We start from the raw sequence: 19,538 nt of genomic DNA, 5'->3' as shown, positions 1-19,538 counted from the left end.
ACCAAACTATCTTAAAATGAGTCAGTTTTTAGGCCGCCAGGATTGTGTTGAAAGTCTGAGAAGAGATCTCATTGACCTCCAAGGCGCTATTCTCGACGTGTTCTCCAGGACCGGACCTGTCCGCTGTCCCTCCTGGAAGTTCCCGGACAAGCTCTCCTGTAATCTCGATTTGGTATCACTGCTAGAACAGTATGACTTTGCTGACGGGGAGGATGAATTCAACCAGCATTCCCATAGTGTCTTGTTGGAGCTGGTTATTGACAGGTAATGTGTGGAACCACATTCTTATATTTTTAGGGTATATCTTTTTTAAACCATAGGCCTATTTAATGACTAAAACTTTCCTTTTCATTTGCTTTGAACAAGGCTATTGCTTCTTCTACAAAGTTTCAATGTTTATGCTGAGCAGCTGAGGGGACAGAGGAGAGAACTCACCCCGCAAAAAGGATGTGTATCAATCGGTCTTGTGGTCAGACAATATTGGAGCAATTTAGTTCAGCTTGTTAACCTAAAGGTAGTTTTACTAATTCCTTCAAGTACAGATTATAAATAGTAGTATTTGAAATGTCAGCCCATAGTCTTATGGACATTCTCAATTGTGTCATTTTCTTGTATCTATCAGGGGACTTGCACAGATATTCGAAAGAACATCAAAACAAGGAGAATTGTTTGTGAAGAAAAAACAACAGCACCTTCTGCTATGAGCTCAAGGATTGATCTTGACACACCTTGCCCATCCTTATCGTCCTCAACAAGTTCACTTTCATTTGTGCCACAACCTCGTGTTGCTTTTCCATCTCCCTGTCCCAGTTCCACTGTTCCACGCAGCCCCTCTTTTATCTCCAGTGATACCCGTAGTGTGAGCTGCCAAACAGTGGCGTCTTCCCTTGTCCCCTGTGACGCCTGTGATCGGGTGCAATCTGTTCTGAGGCAGACTGGGGATGCTTTGGTAGATCTGTGTCGGAGTGAAGGTCTGCCCTCGTCCCTGCAGCCTCTCTTAATGGCTGTAGAGGATACACTGGAACTGGGCCACCTGACGGCAGGCGACGTGGCACAGTGGGCCAAAGAGCAGCGCAGAGACATGGGTCGGCTGGGAAAGCATCTACAAGAAGTGAGGGGGACAGTGAAGCCTTTAAGAGACGGACTAGCAGCAGCCGAGAGACAGCGAGAAGGGTTCAAGTCTCACCTGGAGAGAGTGCAGAAGGAATTGAAGCAGGAAACAGAAAAGCACTGCGCAAGCATGCACCAGCTGGAGAACACACTGCAGGAGGCACACAGGGCCTTGAAAGAAACAGAGAGGAGGTTTCAAGAGGAACGGGAGCAGTTGAAAAAAGGTGATGTTCCATCACATGAACAGTAAAATCTTTAGTGTTAATAATCAAGGATTATCAAGGATCCCAGCCCCCTCCATCAAGGACAGTTTTTGCTACCATTTGCTGAAACCAATGAACACAGAAATCTGGAATCTCTTCGATCTTAACACTGAAGGTGTACAAATTGACCCGTGAATGCTCATTTGTACACTTTCTGGGATTTTACTGTGGTGGAATGCCTATGTTTTATTAATTATACTATTATATATTTTGGATGTCACAGGAACATTGTCTTTGGAGGAAAGCACCTCCAGACTGAAAAAGGAGCTAGCTTTACAACATGAAACATTACATGCACTTGGTAAGGACTGAACCATTCTATGCCCATGTTTAGGAGTTGTAATACTTATATCCCAGTAATAATTATTTATAATATTTAATACTCTATTTAAATTGTGTCTTTTAACCTGATCCTTCATAAACATATAGACACTGCATTAACTTGGTACCGTTTATTTAATTGTAGAGAATGAGAATATAGATCTGCAGAAGAAAGTGGAGACCTTACGTGTAGAAGAAGAGGCCCGTCACAAACTAGAGGAAAGGACAGAGATGTTGAAGACTCAAATCTCTCAAATTCAACTCCGTCTTGACAAAGAAAGTGCCAAGTACAAAAGTGTTTGTCGTCAACTAGAGGTCAGTTAAGTGTGATGATGTATTAGGCAAAATAGCCTGTCTACAAGCTCACATTGTGGAACTTAGGACCCTATACCTAGGTTAAAAGTGGTTAAAGTGAAGAAAAAAACCAGCAATTACATTCAGCCTGTGTCCAGTCCATGCAGGTCAAACAGAAGGCTATGATAGAGAGAGTGGATGCTCTTGACCAAGAGTGTGAAGATTTGCAGAGGCAGTTGTCAAAGAGCGAGGAGATGCAGGCAAACCTACAGGTTGATCTGAAGAATGTCTCAGAGCAGAAGGAGCATCTTCAGGCACAGTTCAACCGACATCAGGTACAGTATGACTACCGTACTACTTCAATTAAAACAAATGTTATTATGTAACACATAAATAAAATAGAATATTTAAAGAGAAAATTGGAAACCAATGCATAGGATAGGGGATACAATCGGCAGCATAAAATGCATACCGGTATGTGCAATAGGGAATGCAAGGCTGACATCATGGTAGGCTGTCACGCCTACCGGCGTCATTTTGATTGTGATGGCCTACAAGCCCTACATATTAGATCTGCATCAAGTGTATACAGTTGGTGTTTGAGTGTTTAGTGCATAGTGCGAGAGCTCTTTCAGTTCGCCAAAATGGGATTTATTAAGCCTACTCGAGTACTTGTTGTGTGAACAAGTAGGATTCTCACCATAAACATAAAAATCCATCTTTGCCCACTACTAGTATTTGTTACCTTCAAGTGTGCTAATACTACACAGATTAATATACATTTACAAATATATATATTATATATATCTTTATATATCATCATCATCATCATACTATAATTCTAACAATGTCTGAGTGTCTGTCTGTCTGTGTGTGTGTCAGAAACACCGCCGTAGCTCCTCATTGCCTGCACCAATCGCTCCCACTTTTCACACAGGCATTGACCATATGAATATGGAGGGCGTAACGAAGCCCTTTTTTTTATTTGACACATTAATGATTATTAATTAATTTATTAGTGAATTAAAAACGCACCGGGCGCAGTACCCCCCACGGCAAGGGGGGGCAAATATCTCACAACGGGTAAGGGCTAGTCTTTATAAAAATAAAAAATATATATTATCAGTTATCGGTCTTGAGAAGCAGGATGTTATCAATATCGGTTAAAAAAAGTAATGGTGATGGGCCATGGTCTGCTGGCCCTGCAATATGAGTACTTTTACTTTTAGTACTTTAAGTACATTTTGATGCTGATACCTTTGTACTTTTACTCAAGTACATTTTCAATTCTGTACTTTTACTTGTAACGGAGTGGTTCTAAATTGCAGTATTGGTACTTTTACTTAAGTAAAACAATTGAGTACTTTTTCCACCACTGTATGCCTATCCGTTGGCTAGGTATAGTAGTGACTCATCACAATCAAAATGGCGCACCCCCCGAATTTGTATACAAAAGGTTCGAGGTTTGCAAGCCCTATTAGTCACTTTATTTTCTGATAACCTACATGGGATTCATCTATCACTCTGGTCTGATTTGGTCTGATGTTTTTTACTGTAGTACAGAATGTCGTTCTTTGCTATTGTTACCTTCCAATGTGAGGATGTATTTTAAACAAATCTAATTATTAAAAAGAACCATTATTATAATAATTTCAACACATTTCATTTTCAGACAAATAGACAAACAAAGATGTGTTCCAGCTGTTTGGATAAAATCACGGCTAGACATTTTATTTTATTGGATTCTTAAAACTTGGTCCTTTCTGTTTTCCCCATGGTTTACGATATATTCTTCCTGTATAGCACTGTTGGAAACAAATATTTAGCACAAAGTTGTTATTTATGGTTATGGATTGGTAAATGCACATACTGTAAAAGCCACAATAATCGTGACTGTAAAAGCCACAATACCCTTGAGGATGTTCTTCACTGTGACTAAAGCATTGAGCTACATGGACTAAAGGCGGAAATTATAGCCTACTTCATCATAATATTATGATGATCACAGGGCCACAATGGAAAAAGCCGTTAATTAAGTATTCAATCAATCAATCAATTTTTGATTGATTGATTGATTGATTCTCCTAACTATTAGGAGAAGTGGGTGCTATTGATACAGCACCTGGGGAGTAGTAAGGAGTGTTTTATTCAGGGAAACCTCAATCAGTAGGTAAACCAGTGAACTTCCGATTCCCAGACAGCCTCTCTCCCCATTCAGCTATGGCTGCCCCCATACAGCTATGGCTAAAACATTATTTCTCAATGACAGCCATTTACTACTTTTGCCCCTAGGACTTGTGCTCTGAGTTCCAGAAGGAGAAGCTAAAACTGGAGAGTCGTGAAAGTGAACTACAGAACACTGTATCCCAGCTGAAGCTAGAAATGCAGGATTTAACCCAGAGGCAGAGACTACTGGTGGCCTTCCCAGAGCTCCATCCACTGCCTCAGGCACAACCACAGAGTATGGATCTGTTTAGCTTTATTGAATTATGTTAAATCAGCTGGTATTTCCTGTATGTGTACATAAATATTTGCTTTGTATTGCCAGTTTTGCCACCTTTGGTAAATATGAAGCAAGAGGATGTGAGGATGTGTTTATGATGTTCACCTTTCTCAGCATTTGATATGTGTGTTGTTTAACTCACTGGTACTAAGGTCGTGAGGACCTCAGAGATCCTTGAGGGTGTTACAGGAGGGTCCCCAGCAAAATAAGGAAACACTTGAGCCCTATTTTACTCTTTGTCTATTGATCGAAAATAGCCGATCTACAAACACAATGCTTTTCCTAATGTTATAACACAACTGTATTTTCTAATGCAAATTCTTTTCAGTAAATTCTTTTCATAAATGGTGTAGAACTCCAAATACACATTTAATATTTTATAATAACAGCATATAGCTCCCATTTGGATCTCAGACTTCATGTGGCCTTTCTGTGACTGTCAGACATCTTTCTATATATGACTCTGGGCAAGGATTCAGCCTGGTCTGACTAGCATTAATTTCCATAACAAAATCATACAGATAATAGAGATGCTAACTCTGCCTACTGGCAGTGTGCACAAGTCATTTGGTGCTGATCAGCCCAGCAGTTTGTGAGCCCTGGACAGACAAACTAAAACACTACAATCTCACAGACCCATTCGAAGACTTCTTGCCTATTCAGATCCATACTGTAAAATATCCATGTCACATGGAGAAGACGCAGATTCAATGTGTCATATTGAGAAAATATACAGTATATGAAAGGGGTATATTCAGAGCACAGTGCATGGGTTCTATCACTTCTATGCCTCCTTTTTATACACATTTTCTCTAAACAGTACAGTACTTCAATTTAATGTGCATACTGTGACTACAGTTCAAGTAATCTCTAATTTTATGCTACCATAAATTAAATTGCTATATACTGTAAAATAATAAGCTTTACTAGTATTATAACCTCATGATATGCATCTTCACCAGGTACAGGTAATTTGCTCTTAGATATGGAGCAGCAACTGCATGCGAATAACATTCGAATCAGGGTTCTGCAGCGAGAAAACTCCACCCTGCACAACAGCCTTGTGAAACTAAGAGAACAAGGCCAACATGATATCACCAAGGTATGATAGATGATAATTAACTTAAAATGTCTGCTGTTGTGGGAAGGGTTTACTGGAACCACATACAAAACAGTGTTGTGTTTTGAACATGGTAGACATAGTCACAATGTGCAGGTGAAACAATAACATGCTTTATTTAATATACACATTTCATACACAGGAAATTTCACCTGAGCGGAAATGGAACCATTCCCTGACAGAGGAACAGCAGGATCACACCTCACACACACAATGCAGTCCATTGTATGTCAACAGACATTCATTTGGTGCAATAAACGTAACTTGTCAACCTGATTATATATATACACTGTATTCCTTCTATATTATACCTTGTTTTCTCTGTTGTACCACAGGCAGAGCAGTACTGCAGTACAGCTGAAGCATGGTGTAACGAGAATGGGAGCATGCAGAGGAGAAAGTGATGCTGAATGTATTGGGCCATGGGATCGAGTGTCAACCGCTAACTCCTCCCTATGCAGTACGGTCTCTCCCGCGTCCGTGACGGTCCACCATCAAACCCTCCACCTCAACCTGGGGACTAGTGCTGACAAAACCTACGCCAAACTACGACAGGCCTCCCTGGCCCGCTCCAGAGGCATCCGCCAGAGGAGGAAATTAACCTAAAAATCTTAAGTTATTATTCTCTATTGCACAACGGACGTACCATTCATTGTATAGTATAAATTAGAATAGAATCCAGAGTGGTTTGAACTCTTGAGTGCAAAAAATGACACTGCTTTTGTAATATGGTTTATAAAGCAATAAATTAACATTTGTTTATTAGTATATTGTTTATTCATCCAATTTATTTAATGTATCCAGCCAACTGGTTTTTAGAAGACATTTTTAGAATCGGTCTCAGGTCTTAATGGGTTAAGATTCTGTGAACATGATATGCATGTTGACTGTTATTACAAAGAGTCATCCTGCGTGGCAGGTGAGTCACGTGACTCTTTGTGAGTGGGTAGTTTGTACAACCTTGAATATCTCAGACAATGCCACGGCGGCAGATGTGTATCCTAGGCCTCCAGGAACACTCACTGTGACGAGCACGGGGAGTTCCCATGGCAACAAGTGATCAGGGCATTCAAGCTGTGTCTTTTCTAGTCCCAGCAGAAAGGGAAATCTGTCCCAATTACTTTTTAAAGATCCACCTACGGTAGATCAAGATCACACTGGCTCACCGGGAATCGTGCTTGAAGATGCCTTCTATTTTTCTAAAAGTCCTTTGCCCGCCAATCGTTATTAATAATGTTCTTCAACAGTAATTTGAGATGCCATGAGCTTGGTTCTGTAATTTGAACCAAGTCAAGAGCCAGGGGCTCACCATCTGTAGAAGCAGACCAATACAAATACACGTCCTTTTAATGCACTTCTAATTTTGAGGTGATTGAATTTGATCCATGTTCTTACAATACACTAATCCACAGTGTTAATAAATATTTGAATAGCCTACCTGATCTGTCATTTAATTTACTTCATGACTAGGTCAAATTAGTCTTAAATCTTCTCATTCAGTCCTATAAATGCAAGTTACTGTGGCCATGTTTGTATATGCATGTGAATAGGTGTATGTGCCATTGTGCCACCTTTTCAGCTTTGGCAACCAGTTGGTCCCTTGGCCTTCGGTGGGGTAGTCACTGAGTCATCACACTGTGTACCGAGACACTGATACAAGGCCAAGCTGAGTGAAATTCCTTTTTTCACTTGGACCTCTCAGGCATGGTCTGGTAAAGACCTATGTCCAGGCAGACCCTATAGTTAGCAAGGATGACTTTACTGCTTTATTTTTCTGAGCAAGATGGCTGATTTTTATGTGTTTTTTTCCTGCCTTCCTCTCTAGGTGAAAGTCCCTAATTTATGCTGATGTCCACCCATATGCAGTTATGCACACCCTGCCATCTATTCCAAATTCAGCATGATCTGATTCAGTTTCTTTGAGGTAATACTCTTACCAAGTGTGGATGCTGCTTCAAAACATTTATTATCAACACAGTTTTTGCATTTATACAACAGAAAAGACAAATATTTTTGAAGTACAGAGTTTGATATTATTCAGAAGTAAGAAAATAATCAGAGAACATAATATACCTGTGCTTACTAGAATACAAATAACAGACAGTAATTCAAAGAGGTGAGAGAATGTTCAGCTTGCTAAATGCACCACAGTGTGAACACCCATCACATGCCCTTCACATCGAAAATAGAACTGACGCAAAAATTACATACACAAAAAGTAGAATTCTCAAAGTTGTACAAAACTCCAACTCCAGTGTCACGTACATTCTATTCCATAGTTTCTATACAGTTTTATTTATTTGTGTAGTACAGTCCTCTATGAGTTTGTTATTAAATACTGAAGTGAACACATCTCTGAACACCACAAAAAGTAACAACTTAAAACCTTGAGTCTATATTCACATGGCAGCCATTTTCATGACATAAGAGCAAAATAGCCACTGTGTGAATATGGTCCGTTCTGGAAAGCTTTGGAAATCATTATGCATTGGTTAAAATATCTTTAAGGCCATTGGTTTCTGATGCATCATATACAAACATACATTTATAGTGAAAAACATGTTAAGTCTTTTTTTTCTTCTTTCATGTAAAACGTGAAGGTGAGCAGTGCTAAAATAGTGGTATAATGTTGATAAATACAGCTAATGACAGAGTAGAGCTCATTTTACCTTCTGATGTTCACCATTTTGGGCCAGGAGTACAATCTCTACGACTGTGATATAATAATCTTGCACAGTGACACATGTGCATCTCTGTAATCTAGGTCATGCTCTACTGACCAATGACAGCAAATCTGACAGATTACAGCATTAACAACAACCCATTCCTATCTGCCCAACATTTTACCCTGTTCAGATGCAATAGGTTTGTGCTTGCCTTATATTTCCAGGAATGTAAATATTTATTGGGTTATTATAACATAGAATCTAGAAAATATTTCCTCAATAATCCATGTGCTTTTATATTTAAATTCATGCCAAAAAGGAGAGACGGAGAGTGGTTGGTATCCTACGTGTGAGAGACGCAGAGTGGTTGGTATCCTAAGTGTGGAAAACCTCTTGCAGAAGTGCAAGATCTGTGACCCACAAATGAAGGGGGTCATGGGACGAGAATTAGGGGGATTATGTGAAGGGTTGAAAGACCTGCTCACTCGCTGAACGCAAATTAGTGTTGTATGTAGATTATAGAGCTAACAAACATGCAGGACCCAGTACTCAAGACAACATGACAAAGGCATGCAATGAGACAACTAAGAACCGATAATACAATTATCTGTGAGAGGTAAAAACTATAAACAAATAATAGAAAAATAAATACACAATTTTCCATATTTTATCAAATTTGTCAGCAGCTACTATCGTCAAGACCATGTGGACACCAAGAGAGAGGGAGAGAGAGAGAGAGAGAGAGAGAGAGAGAGTTGGACTGAGAGTCTAAGAGGATCCACATGACCAGAGCCTGTAGTTTCTCCTGAGGATTTGGGACCGTGAGAGTTTGAGATGAAGTACACGATGCATGATGTCATGTGCACATCTTGCACATGAGTAAGCAAGTCTGAGGTCTCATTGGTGGTTGACATAGGAAGGAATCATGCAACAAATTGAATGATATAGCAGTGTACTGAGCAAGTGATTTGAGGGGAGATGAAGTAGGATGCCACACCCTTTATTAAAAGATAGAGTTTGGTGGAAAAGCTATAGAACAGTACGTCTCTGTCCCACCCACCATTTCCTGGTTAAATTGTAATAATTGTGATATACTTGAGTGAAGGTACAGTTTAAAGCACCATGTGCCTTGCAAACACACTTGGTTTTATAGAAACCTGTAGGAGATGAACAAGAATTGGTTACATCACTGGCAGGAGTGTAAGAATAGTGCTGGCTTGACAGGATATACCACTTATTTGCTGCCAGGACATAAAGGGATGGTAATAAAGCTCTCTATGTTCCAATATCACAAGATACACACAAGTATGCTTCACTAGACAGACAGAGCATCCTGGCCTGTGGTGTGCTTACATTTGCAGAGCAAGAGATAGAGCCTTGTTCTGGCAGTACACATGTCAGGCCAAAGGAATGAGATGAAGACAGCAGTAGCAGACAAGGCAGGAGCAGACAATATAACATTGGCCCACTGTAACAATGACATCATCTCTTTCCCATCTGCTCCTCAGCTGTTGTGGCAGTGGAGGGGCTGATGTGGTGGGCAGAGTTGTCCACCTGTCCATCTGGCTGGACGGATTGCACTGTTTCTACCAGACTGCCACTTGGTAGCACCACATACCTGGCAGCCAGGTCCTTGGGCGCAAGCTCCCGTAAGCCTTCCTTACTGTGCCAGATCCCATAACCAAAATACACGCACAAGCCTAGCAAAAAGACATAAACAGTCAGGACAACAAGTCTTATGTCTGTTGCAATAGACAATCTAAACTTCCACATTTCCGAATTGTAATCTTGTTGACAGCTGTGGGACGTAAGTTATACATTATACAGGGAAAAGGTTTCAAAGCCCTGTCAGGTTTAATAAGAGAGTGCAGCTTGTTAACTGGCAGCAGGCAGACAGGTGTGTTTAAATGGTTTACTGGTACAGACAATGCTAAGCTCACACAACAAATCACATTTTCCCATGGACCCTCTTTACTGACTACAGTCAGGACATTAACATAATCATTTCTCCATTGTCCACATCATCAAATGGGTATATTTTCTACAATTAGTCCACAGCTTGTTTAACATGATGATGTAAACACATAATTTATAGAATATTACCAGAATTAGAACAGCGATATCATCATCTTTCCAAATCTTTTGAGAAGCTAAGCTAAGTATTTCACATACCTCTGTAGGGAATACTTTTGTCACTTGTGTAATTTTCCCTTAATCCATTGTAAGCAATTAGATTATTTTGAGCTTCAATATTTTTGTTAACTTAACATGATTTGTACCCATCCCAGGTGACCTTGAAGTATGTTGTCTTTCACGCTACATAATCTGTATCAGAGCAAGCTGGTGCTCTTACCTATGACGATCCATACGGAGAAACGAATCCAGGTGAGGACGCTCAGTTTTAGCATGAGGAACACATTAATGAGAATACTCAAAGCAGGAATCAATGGGACCAACGGCACCTAGAAGATGCAGAAACAGAAAACATTCATCATCTTATTTTGTGTTAACAATTGCCCTCAACTGAATGCATATGGCATATGGCTAAGCAGAAGGAACTTCCTTTTCACTGGATGTTGTCTTTATAGAAAATAATATTGGTCCAGTCTGAGCAAACACAGATGTCTGGCTCTCTGATGTGACTCAGACACAGATTTTATTCGTGTGTGAGTAAATGAGAGAAAGAAACAGAGAGGGAAGGAAGATAATCAAAGTTTAGTGACCAATGTGTCTTGTAAGAGCACATATAACTCCTTCCCACAGCTGGCCCAGGTTCGAATCCGACCTAAGGCTCTTTGCGGCATGTCACCCCCTCTATCTCCCACCTGTACTATATCTCTCATAGTCTCTATAAAGTAGATATGCCAAAAGAATAATAAAAAAGGTGTCTTGTGTCTCAGCCTTATTGCTAAGTAATAACATAGTTCTATTTTTTGTGGCCACTCAGAGCCATAACATCACTATCATATGCTACATGAGTGTATATAGCATTGATGGTCCCAATGACTGCTAACTGATGGTGTTGGCATCATGCTAACAGGCCATACTAAACCTTCAGTATAGATACTGAAAAAGCTAGAAAACATGCAGGCTTATATTGAACACTTGGTTGCCAAGCATAACTACATTATTCTTTTTAGCAATGTCATGGAGTTTACTGTTGGTCCCTAAGCAGCTCTACTGGATAATTTGGGGGTTATGTGGCTTTTTCAAGTGCAATAATATGAGAGCATTGCTCATTCATTTTCCAATCAGTCAAACCAGTTTAATCTTTAGGTACTCTCCATATGCAGTCCATATTCTTCCTCATGGTAAATATGCAAACATTTTTCAATTTGGAACTCTTAAAGTTACAAATTGATACATTAGGATGTAGGAGGATTTTACTGTGTAGGTATGGAATCAATCGACCTCTCCACGTGTAATTATCACTCTACACAGCTGTATTTGTAAAATATCTGATGAACTCACCTGGAATGTTTTATTATTGGTTTGAGGTTCGTGGACCCATATGAGCATGAGGCTGAGGATGTAAGCTGAGCTAAACACCACCAGTAAGAGCACGAAGCTCCATACTGGCAGGTGTAGCTGGTTGGTTCCAAATATCAGAACAGAACAGAGGGATACAGAGCTCACCATCAGAGCTAGAACACAGAAGGCCACCACCTCCCCTGGCTCAAAGTCCCCAAAAACCCTGCCCAGGTAAGGTTCCCAGCGGGCCCTCAACTGCCCCACCCCACGCCGCTCTATCGTTTTCTTCTGCCTTTCCACCAACTGGAGTTTATCAGAGAAAGACTCATATTCCTTCAGCTCCCCACTGTCCTCAGTTATGTTCTGAGATTCCGATGCAGCGAGAGATGGCTGGGGGTTGGGAGACGTGGAGGAGGTCCCCATAGAGGTGACTTTCTCCGGCTGGAAGCGAAGCACGATAACACTGGCCGCCACAAAGGTGTAGGCCAGGAGAGTGCCAATGGACAGGAACTGGACCAGTGCTTCCAGATCAAAGACAAGAGCCATGGTCGCCATGAGCACTCCAAACACAAGAATAGCATTGACGGGTACTTTGGAGACAGGGTTGACTTTAGCAAACACAGAGAAGAACAGTCCATCGTCTGCCATAGCATATACGATCCGAGGGAGGGAGAAGAGATTACAGAGCAGTACTGTGTTCATGGCTGGAGATGGGAAACAAAGAGTTATCATTAGAACATGCAAATGATGAACATACATTTTATAGTCAAACGTGTTCACTATAATATAGTGTCATAGCATGACACAAGCTATTCTCGTAGCATGATTACACCATAATATACTTAAAAAAGGCCCTCAGGACAAATATGAAGCAATACAAAGTCAAATGATGTTTGATTATTACTATTATTATTATCTAACCTCGCTGTGTATGATCTATGTGTAATGTACTGCTCTACACTGCTGCATTGTGTTGCATAATGTTTACTGTGTGTGCACACATTTCCATACACTGTATTTGGCAAATTGAATTTTGAATTGATATGTTCTGTCGTTTACAGATAGGGACACGTCACACTCACCACAAATGGAACCAATTGCCACAATAATTCCAGCCCAACTGTATCCCCGGCGAAAGAAAGCATCTGAGAGAGCCGAGTTGGGGTCCAGTGTGTGCCAGGGCACAATGAGGGTGAGCACTGTGGAAACCAGGATGTAGGCTGTCGTTGCTAGGCCAAGGGAGATTGCAGTGGCTATGGGGATGGCTTTCTGGGGGTTCTTGGCCTCCTCGCTTGAGGACGCGATCACATCAAAGCCCACAAATGCATAGAAACAGGTCGCTGAGCCTGCCATTATACCGGAAAACCCGAAAGGGGCAAAGCCTCCTTCTTTTGCGCTCCAGTTGGCAGGTTCAGCCAGTATAAAGCCAAAGATTAAGATGAAGCATATGACCACCATACTAATGGTGGAGAAGATGTGGTTAAGGTAAGATGAAACTTGAACTCCAAACGATATGAAAAAGCTGGCTACTATTAGAATCCCTGCTGCCAGCAGGTCTGGATAATGGGCCAGGAAGGGCACATTCCATCGCATAACGTGTGTCTCAGTGAAGTTCTGGATGGCATGATTAAAAATGGAATCCAAATAACCACTCCATGCACGTGCCACAGCGGCCCCACCAATCATGTTCTCTAGAATCACATTCCAGCCAATGAGAAAGGCCCAGATCTCCCCTACAGACACATAGGTAAACATGTAGGCAGAACCTGTTTTGGGAATGCGTGCTCCAAACTCTGCGTAACAGAAGGCAGCCAATAGGGAAGCAATGCCTGCAAACAAGAAGGATATGACGACAGCAGGCCCCGTTATGTCTTTTGCCACAGTGCCTGTCAGGACATAAAGCCCAGAGCCCACCATGCCGCCAACACCCAGCATCGTCAGGTCTAAAGTTCCGAGGCAACGCTTCAGAGACGTGGCCATCATGTCCTCGTCTAGAGTCTTGAGTCTGTTCAACCTCTGGCAGAAGCGCACCGCTGGGACACAGCCAGTTGTACAGGTTGCCATGGCTACAGAGTGACACAGCAGCTGGGCAGGATGGTGTCACAATGTTCAAATTGGGTCCATCGTTCCTTTTCTGTTAAAGCCGACCTGCAAAACAGAGCACACATAAATTAGCCAAATAACTGCCATATATCACCAGTGGAAAACAACTGCAGGTGTATGTAGGCTACTTTGGTAATAAAGTTTGATTAACAAATCAAACTACGTCAAATCAAAAGCTAATTCAAATCCAATCTACACAGTTAAATATTAGCAGGTAGGGGTCCTGCGCAGCCTATAATTAAACAAAACACTTGAACATGGCTGTGGACACTGGACAGTGACACGTGGGCTTTTGGTTTACAGGTAGGTCTACATGTTGGTCTCTTTTATCAAACCTATGCTGTGGTCAATCTTGCACTGGGCATCAGCCTGACATTATCCCTACCTAAAAAAACAACAACAAACGTCTCCTTCCATTAACTCAGCAGCCTTAACTATTTTCCTAATTCAATAATGCCACTTTTCAGATAATAAATACACTATATTTCCATAATTTACCTAAACGTCCCTAAGCTTGGTTGTATTTTTTATGACAGCACTTTCTACAATAGCCTACTGTCTGCATCCATTCTGTTCATAATAGACTCTATTGGGCCGAATTTGTGGGACTTTAGAATGTTCTCTTTTTGTAGGAGACAGAATGACCAGTATAGGGGTAGCCAGCTGAAGCTCGTCTATACCAACCATATATAGGCCTACTGTAGGCTCTAATCGCACAAACTCAGGACATGCACGTCATCGTAATTGACAGGAAAGATGAGCAAATATACAAAAAGAGCCTACAGTGAAAGGCTGTAGCATTTGCGTTATAAGAACTCAGTAGTCAGTAAGTATGGAGTAGCCTCCTCCCAGGCCTGTTTATCAGGTAGCAGGACAATACTGCTGAACAGCAGATCATCCTGGTCTTTGGGATGCAACATCCGATAACAGCGCTTGCATGGTGGGCATATGGCGTAGACCTACATGATGCCTTGTGAAAATTACGTAATGCTTTATTCCCATCTTGAAATAAAATCATCGCCGCAAAATAAACTGACAGATAGGCTACATTTATAGGCTATATACAAATGTTCTCTTTGAAGTAGGTCCTCCGTCCTATAATAAAACAGAGGACGGCGGCCATATGATGCGCCGGTTATTATTAATTTAAAACAATAGAAACGGGCATACATATAGGATACTTTTCCTTCATCGCGTTTACGTCCCAAACCCTTAAAATGATGCTTTACAAATAAGTCATTTTAATTTTAATTGTGAATGGATTTTACTTTAGTATAGTTGGGATTCTTTGATGTAAAAGCCAACCAGTAGTCTAACAAATAACGTCAATGCAAATGCAATTACAATAAATGAAATAAAGTACCGTTATTGTTGAAAGTCATTCATTCGTATTGCAGGTCCAGTATCATTAGATTGACCGGGGGGACATCCACATCGTCTGATACAGCAGAAGGTGCAACTACACTACACCACGTCCACGACCCAACGAACATGGGAGTCAGTCGAGCAGGTTCTTAAAGGTACAGTACCTTTCCTTTTTTTAAATCATCATTCAAAAGAATCATGCATCCAGGGCAGGCGCTTATAGGCAACGCCCCTTCTTTGGATATTGGAACGCCTTTTCAAATTATCATACATACATACATTTAACAAACCCACGATGTTTCTTGTGTAACGGCCTACTTTTATCTATCCACCTATCCATTTCAGCTATAGTTTATTGGCAGAGCACAAGCAAAAGATGGATTTTTGCTATTTTCTATTCTGACCTGCAATTGACTGTGTGAGATTTAAAGAGATGGGTACATTTGTAATTTCAGCCATTAACTATTCATTAGTACTACTTAAATTATTGCATGGAATAACAATTTATAACATGAGTGTATGTGTACACTATATATATATGATTTTGATTTCTAGTTTTTAACCTAACTAGTTTTCTAATAAAATTGTTTTTACCTCTGTTCTGTAAAGCAACTTTGGGTACCCTGAAAAGCGCTATATAAATTGTATATATTATTATATCTGAGTTTATTCAGTAATTAGATATACATAAAGCAAATGTATGCGTTAACATTCCCACTCTCACTGATGAGAGATTTATAGTTGGAGATGTATGGGAGACAGAGACAGATAGAGGCTGGGGTGGCATGAAACAATACAGCCAATGATTTGCATGTTAATTGTCAAACCCAATGAATGGTGTAAATTAACATTAATGGCTGGGGCAGACCACATGGGGCCCTTAGGCCAGCCCTAAAGATCAGTGTAGGCTTGTTTGCAGGCGGCCAGGGATGTTTACCTCTGACCTGGGAAGCCATGTAAAATGGCACAAATCCCCCAATCAAGGATAAATTACATCAAGGAGTCCTCAAGATGTTTACAACATCAAGGAAACTCCTGCAGACAGGCTGACAGCCCTTCGTATTTATTATGAAAATCATGTTTCCTCTTATTGCAATATAATACCAATACCTGCCGATACTGCTGATCAGAAATGGAGCAATTTGCTTAACAATTCCTAAACAACTCTGCTGAAGAATTTCCTTGTTGGGAAGTTACAGAATCTTTCTATAGAACAGCTCAACCACTGTTGACTTATATAGCAAAGAATGTCTGTAGGGAACTAACAAAAAACAACCCTCTGCTGAAGGACTTGAATTAATACAAGGAATCAATTAAACATTAAAAAATAAATACAAAAATAAATAAAATAAAAACAAAAATCAGCAAGTTGTCGTGCTCCAAGTGTTGCTTTCTTAGGAGTGCAGCACAACTCAACCAGTCAGGTCAGGAGAGGAGCCACATTAGTTAGTGGAATGTCCATTCTGTTTCCTTTTACTTCCGTGCCGCTTGACATGTCCCTCAAGATATTGACTGTGTCTCCTTCTGTTGAAGCTTGAGGATCAGCTCAAGTAGATTCATTTGCATTGTCAACTCCTAAAATCAAACAAACATGACACATCAGAACCATTAGTTTAAGATATATATCGCCATCTGCTGGACATTTGTCTGTATCACAAAGCGAAAGCACATTTTTATGACACCTACAGTAGGAGTAATTAAGTTTAATAAACCACACACACACACACACACACACACACACACACACACACACACACACACACACACACACACACACACACACACACACACACACACACACACACACACTTAAATAAGTTGGAATGGAAATTGTAGATGTGCTTGTGGTGTGGTTTGTTTTCTTAAACTTTTGTTTTAAACGGCTGACCTGAGGATTGGTGGTAATGAAGAAACCAGGAACCCCTGCTTTCTCCAAGGTGTTCTGCTGGTCTAACACCTTTTGGTCCATTTCTGCCACAATCTTCTTATCCATCATTTTTTGCTCTTCTCTCACACGGTTTTCTAGAGGCTGGTAGGAGTGGAGGACAACACACAACCTTTTCAACCATTTACATAGCACTTTACTATCATACATAAATGAACAGGTGGCTAAAAGAACATGAAAAAGGAGTTACAAAATGTGTTGAGATAACTTTGTTTGCCAATACCGATGTCTTCAGCAGGTTTTGTTTGACTGCTGAAGGACATCTTGGCCCAAACACATCCCCTAAAAGTCTGAAGGTTCATTGTTCCAAAATTACTAACCCTATCTCTAATCCTAACCTAAACATAACCGCAAGCACGGGAGCAGCGCATGTTCGCCAACCTTAATGCATGTTCGGACTAACGGGACTTCGGATCTATAGGCAGTCCCCACTGCAGCAAGGGATATGAGCACACCTTGTGGTTTGGACTCTAAAAAATGCGATGTTGGTCCTGTGACTGGATGCTAGTGAATCTGTACACAGCTAAGCACAGACAGAGCTCACTTTATGTAGTAATTATTAAATGAAATGAGCACCCCCACTGTCTTACCTTAGCTCTGTTTGGAACCTCATATCTACTCTTTAGTTCTGAGAATAGGTTCCATGTCAGGATATCCCTGCATCGATAGAACGGGGATGGAGCCATCCAAAAACAGTGGCAAAAACCCTTCTCGCAGTATAGTTTCCAAAAAGTGAAGGTATTGCTGGCTAGCTACAGATGATACATTTAGGATTATTTTAGATAGCGGTGAAACAACCGCTTACAAAGCATGAAATCAGCCTGTACCATGTTTTCCCTATGCAATCTCACAGAAGCAGTACAGCACATGCGGACGGGGGGTTGACTAGTCAACCTAATATGCAATTTAAGGCTAATTGTTGTTTCTGGCAGTTGTTTCACCGGACCCCTATCAAAAAAACGTTACATGCCTATCCTAAGTGTATCATCTGTAGCTAGCCAGAAATACTTTTACTTTTTGGAAACGACACTGCGAAAAGGATTTTCGGCTCAACCCCCATTCTACCGATGCAGGGATATCCGGTCACCTCTTCTTGAGCTAAAGCGTAGATACGAGGTTCCAAACAGCACCAGTCTTACCTCAACCTCTGCTTGTTGATTTGATTTGAGTATTGCAAGGTTGTGAGACTTGCAAACGAGCAGAGCCTCTTTGTGCTTCCGTGACAAATCTTGCTTGAGTGCTGAACATAAAACAAAACACAGGATACGATTATGACGAATTGAACATGGTGGACCCTATGTGTAATGCTTTTAGTGTCATCCACAGTTAACAGTCATTGTATTGAGTTGTACTTGAAATGTACTGTAATTCTCCAAACTGTTAATAAACTCTTCAATCACCACCTCACAACAACAGCCACAGGCCAAGTTTCTAAACGTTGTATGTAAAAGTGCACAAACCTTGATGTTCACCATGTAGTTTTTGTCTCTGATTGTACAAATTTCTTTCTGTAAGATGTTGAATGTCCAGAAGTCCCTGGACTATTTCATAAACAGTGCCATCTATGAGTGCCAAGGCCAGGTCACTGAGGTTGTAGGAGAGGCGTTGCTGGAAGGAGCTACCACCACACACACACACAAATGCATTCAAATAAAAATATTATGTAGAGTTCACACTTTCCAAGCCATATTTTTAAAATTAATACATTATTGCTATATAGAAACTGGGCAGTAATGCAGTATCAAAAAAGGACCTGGGAAGATCTTTGACAAGGGTTTGCAGTTCGGACAATAAGTAGTAGTGTCTCTCCTGCTGTTTGGTAGAATCTCCGTGGCCGTCGCTTACTCCTGGATGATACACCTCCATCATCTTTACGAAGGCCAGACCAAAGGTAACCGAGTAATGACTACGTTTACATCTACGGTATCATTTGACTGCATGTAAACAACAGCCTAAAAGAGAATTCCAGACGCCCTTCTCGGCCCACCTTTGATCAGTAAATGACTAACATTGTGGACCGGTGATGATCAAACCAATAAGCCTTTTAAACAAGTTAGTTAGAAATGAAACAATCGATATTGTTCATGGTCCAATAATCTTCATACAACTTTACTTCGCTGCAAGCAAAGCAAGTCCATTGTATTTGTATTTTGTAAACCATAACGCGCGTCAAGTCGAAAAAGACTGCGCATTTGACTTCCGGTTAGTGGAATTCTAAATAAAAGCTCTAATGCACTCTCTCGCTACATATCTATTATTACGATACCACAACCGGAAGTCAAACCGTCCATTATTTGAGTTTAGTTTTATTTACTTGCCACAGTCTTAATGGACCCCAAATTGGTGTCCCTTTAGATGCCTGCCTGGCCCTGCATTA

At 40.8% G+C, this 19,538-nt stretch overlaps 3 protein-coding genes across 3 annotated transcripts; 1 reads left to right on the top strand and 2 right to left on the bottom strand.

Moving 5' to 3' along the window:
• Positions 1 to 16: 16 nt before the first annotated feature.
• ccdc157 (coiled-coil domain containing 157) lies at positions 17 to 6,259 on the top strand (the record flags this gene model as incomplete). Its single annotated transcript, XM_080765767.1, has 10 exons — positions 17 to 264; positions 367 to 552; positions 811 to 1,334; positions 1,597 to 1,674; positions 1,840 to 2,009; positions 2,147 to 2,323; positions 4,281 to 4,449; positions 5,454 to 5,593; positions 5,754 to 5,836; positions 5,947 to 6,259. The coding sequence occupies 10 exons, from the start codon at positions 17 to 19 to the stop codon at positions 6,215 to 6,217; spliced, it is 2,046 nt and encodes a 681-aa protein (XP_080621893.1). The 3' UTR covers positions 6,218 to 6,259.
• Positions 6,260 to 7,556: 1,297 nt separating this feature from the next.
• slc7a4 (solute carrier family 7 member 4) lies at positions 7,557 to 15,361 on the bottom strand. The gene is made up of 5 exons (XM_080765122.1): positions 15,215 to 15,361; positions 12,831 to 13,896; positions 11,749 to 12,452; positions 10,631 to 10,739; positions 7,557 to 9,977 (listed from the first exon to the last, which is right to left on the bottom strand). Exons 2-5 carry the CDS (start codon positions 13,810 to 13,812, stop codon positions 9,760 to 9,762), a joined length of 2,013 nt encoding a protein of 670 aa, XP_080621248.1. The 5' UTR covers positions 13,813 to 13,896; positions 15,215 to 15,361; the 3' UTR covers positions 7,557 to 9,759.
• A 395-nt stretch (positions 15,362 to 15,756) lies between these two features.
• On the bottom strand, positions 15,757 to 19,319 carry dgcr6 (DiGeorge syndrome critical region gene 6). The gene is made up of 5 exons (XM_080766090.1): positions 18,915 to 19,319; positions 18,622 to 18,779; positions 18,301 to 18,401; positions 17,105 to 17,245; positions 15,757 to 16,791 (listed from the first exon to the last, which is right to left on the bottom strand). Exons 1-5 carry the CDS (start codon positions 19,028 to 19,030, stop codon positions 16,717 to 16,719), a joined length of 591 nt encoding a protein of 196 aa, XP_080622216.1. The 5' UTR covers positions 19,031 to 19,319; the 3' UTR covers positions 15,757 to 16,716.
• Between the last annotated feature and the right edge of the window lie 219 nt (positions 19,320 to 19,538).

Source organism: Protomyctophum bolini, assembly GCF_963924005.1.
Source record: "Protomyctophum bolini genome assembly, chromosome: 6".
NCBI lineage: Eukaryota > Metazoa > Chordata > Actinopteri > Myctophiformes > Myctophidae > Protomyctophum > Protomyctophum bolini.
This window is presented reverse-complemented; position numbering and strand designations above follow the sequence as displayed.

Coding starts and splice junctions, on each gene's coding strand:
- slc7a4 (XM_080765122.1), bottom strand. CDS start 13,812: ATGGCAACCTGTACAACTGGCTGTGTCCCAGCGGTGCGCTTCTGCCAG. Junction 10,740..11,748: donor CCAATAATAAAACATTCCAG/GTGAGTTCATCA, acceptor TGCATCTTCTAG/GTGCCGTTGGTCCCATTGAT. Junction 9,978..10,630: donor CTCCGTATGGATCGTCATAG/GTAAGAGCACCA, acceptor TCTTTTTGCTAG/GCTTGTGCGTGTATTTTGGT.
- dgcr6 (XM_080766090.1), bottom strand. CDS start 19,030: ATGATGGAGGTGTATCATCCAGGAGTAAGCGACGGCCACGGAGATTCT. Junction 18,780..18,914: donor CTTGTCAAAGATCTTCCCAG/GTCCTTTTTTGA, acceptor GTGTGGTGGTAG/CTCCTTCCAGCAACGCCTCT. Junction 16,792..17,104: donor TCATTACCACCAATCCTCAG/GTCAGCCGTTTA, acceptor GTTTGATTTTAG/GAGTTGACAATGCAAATGAA.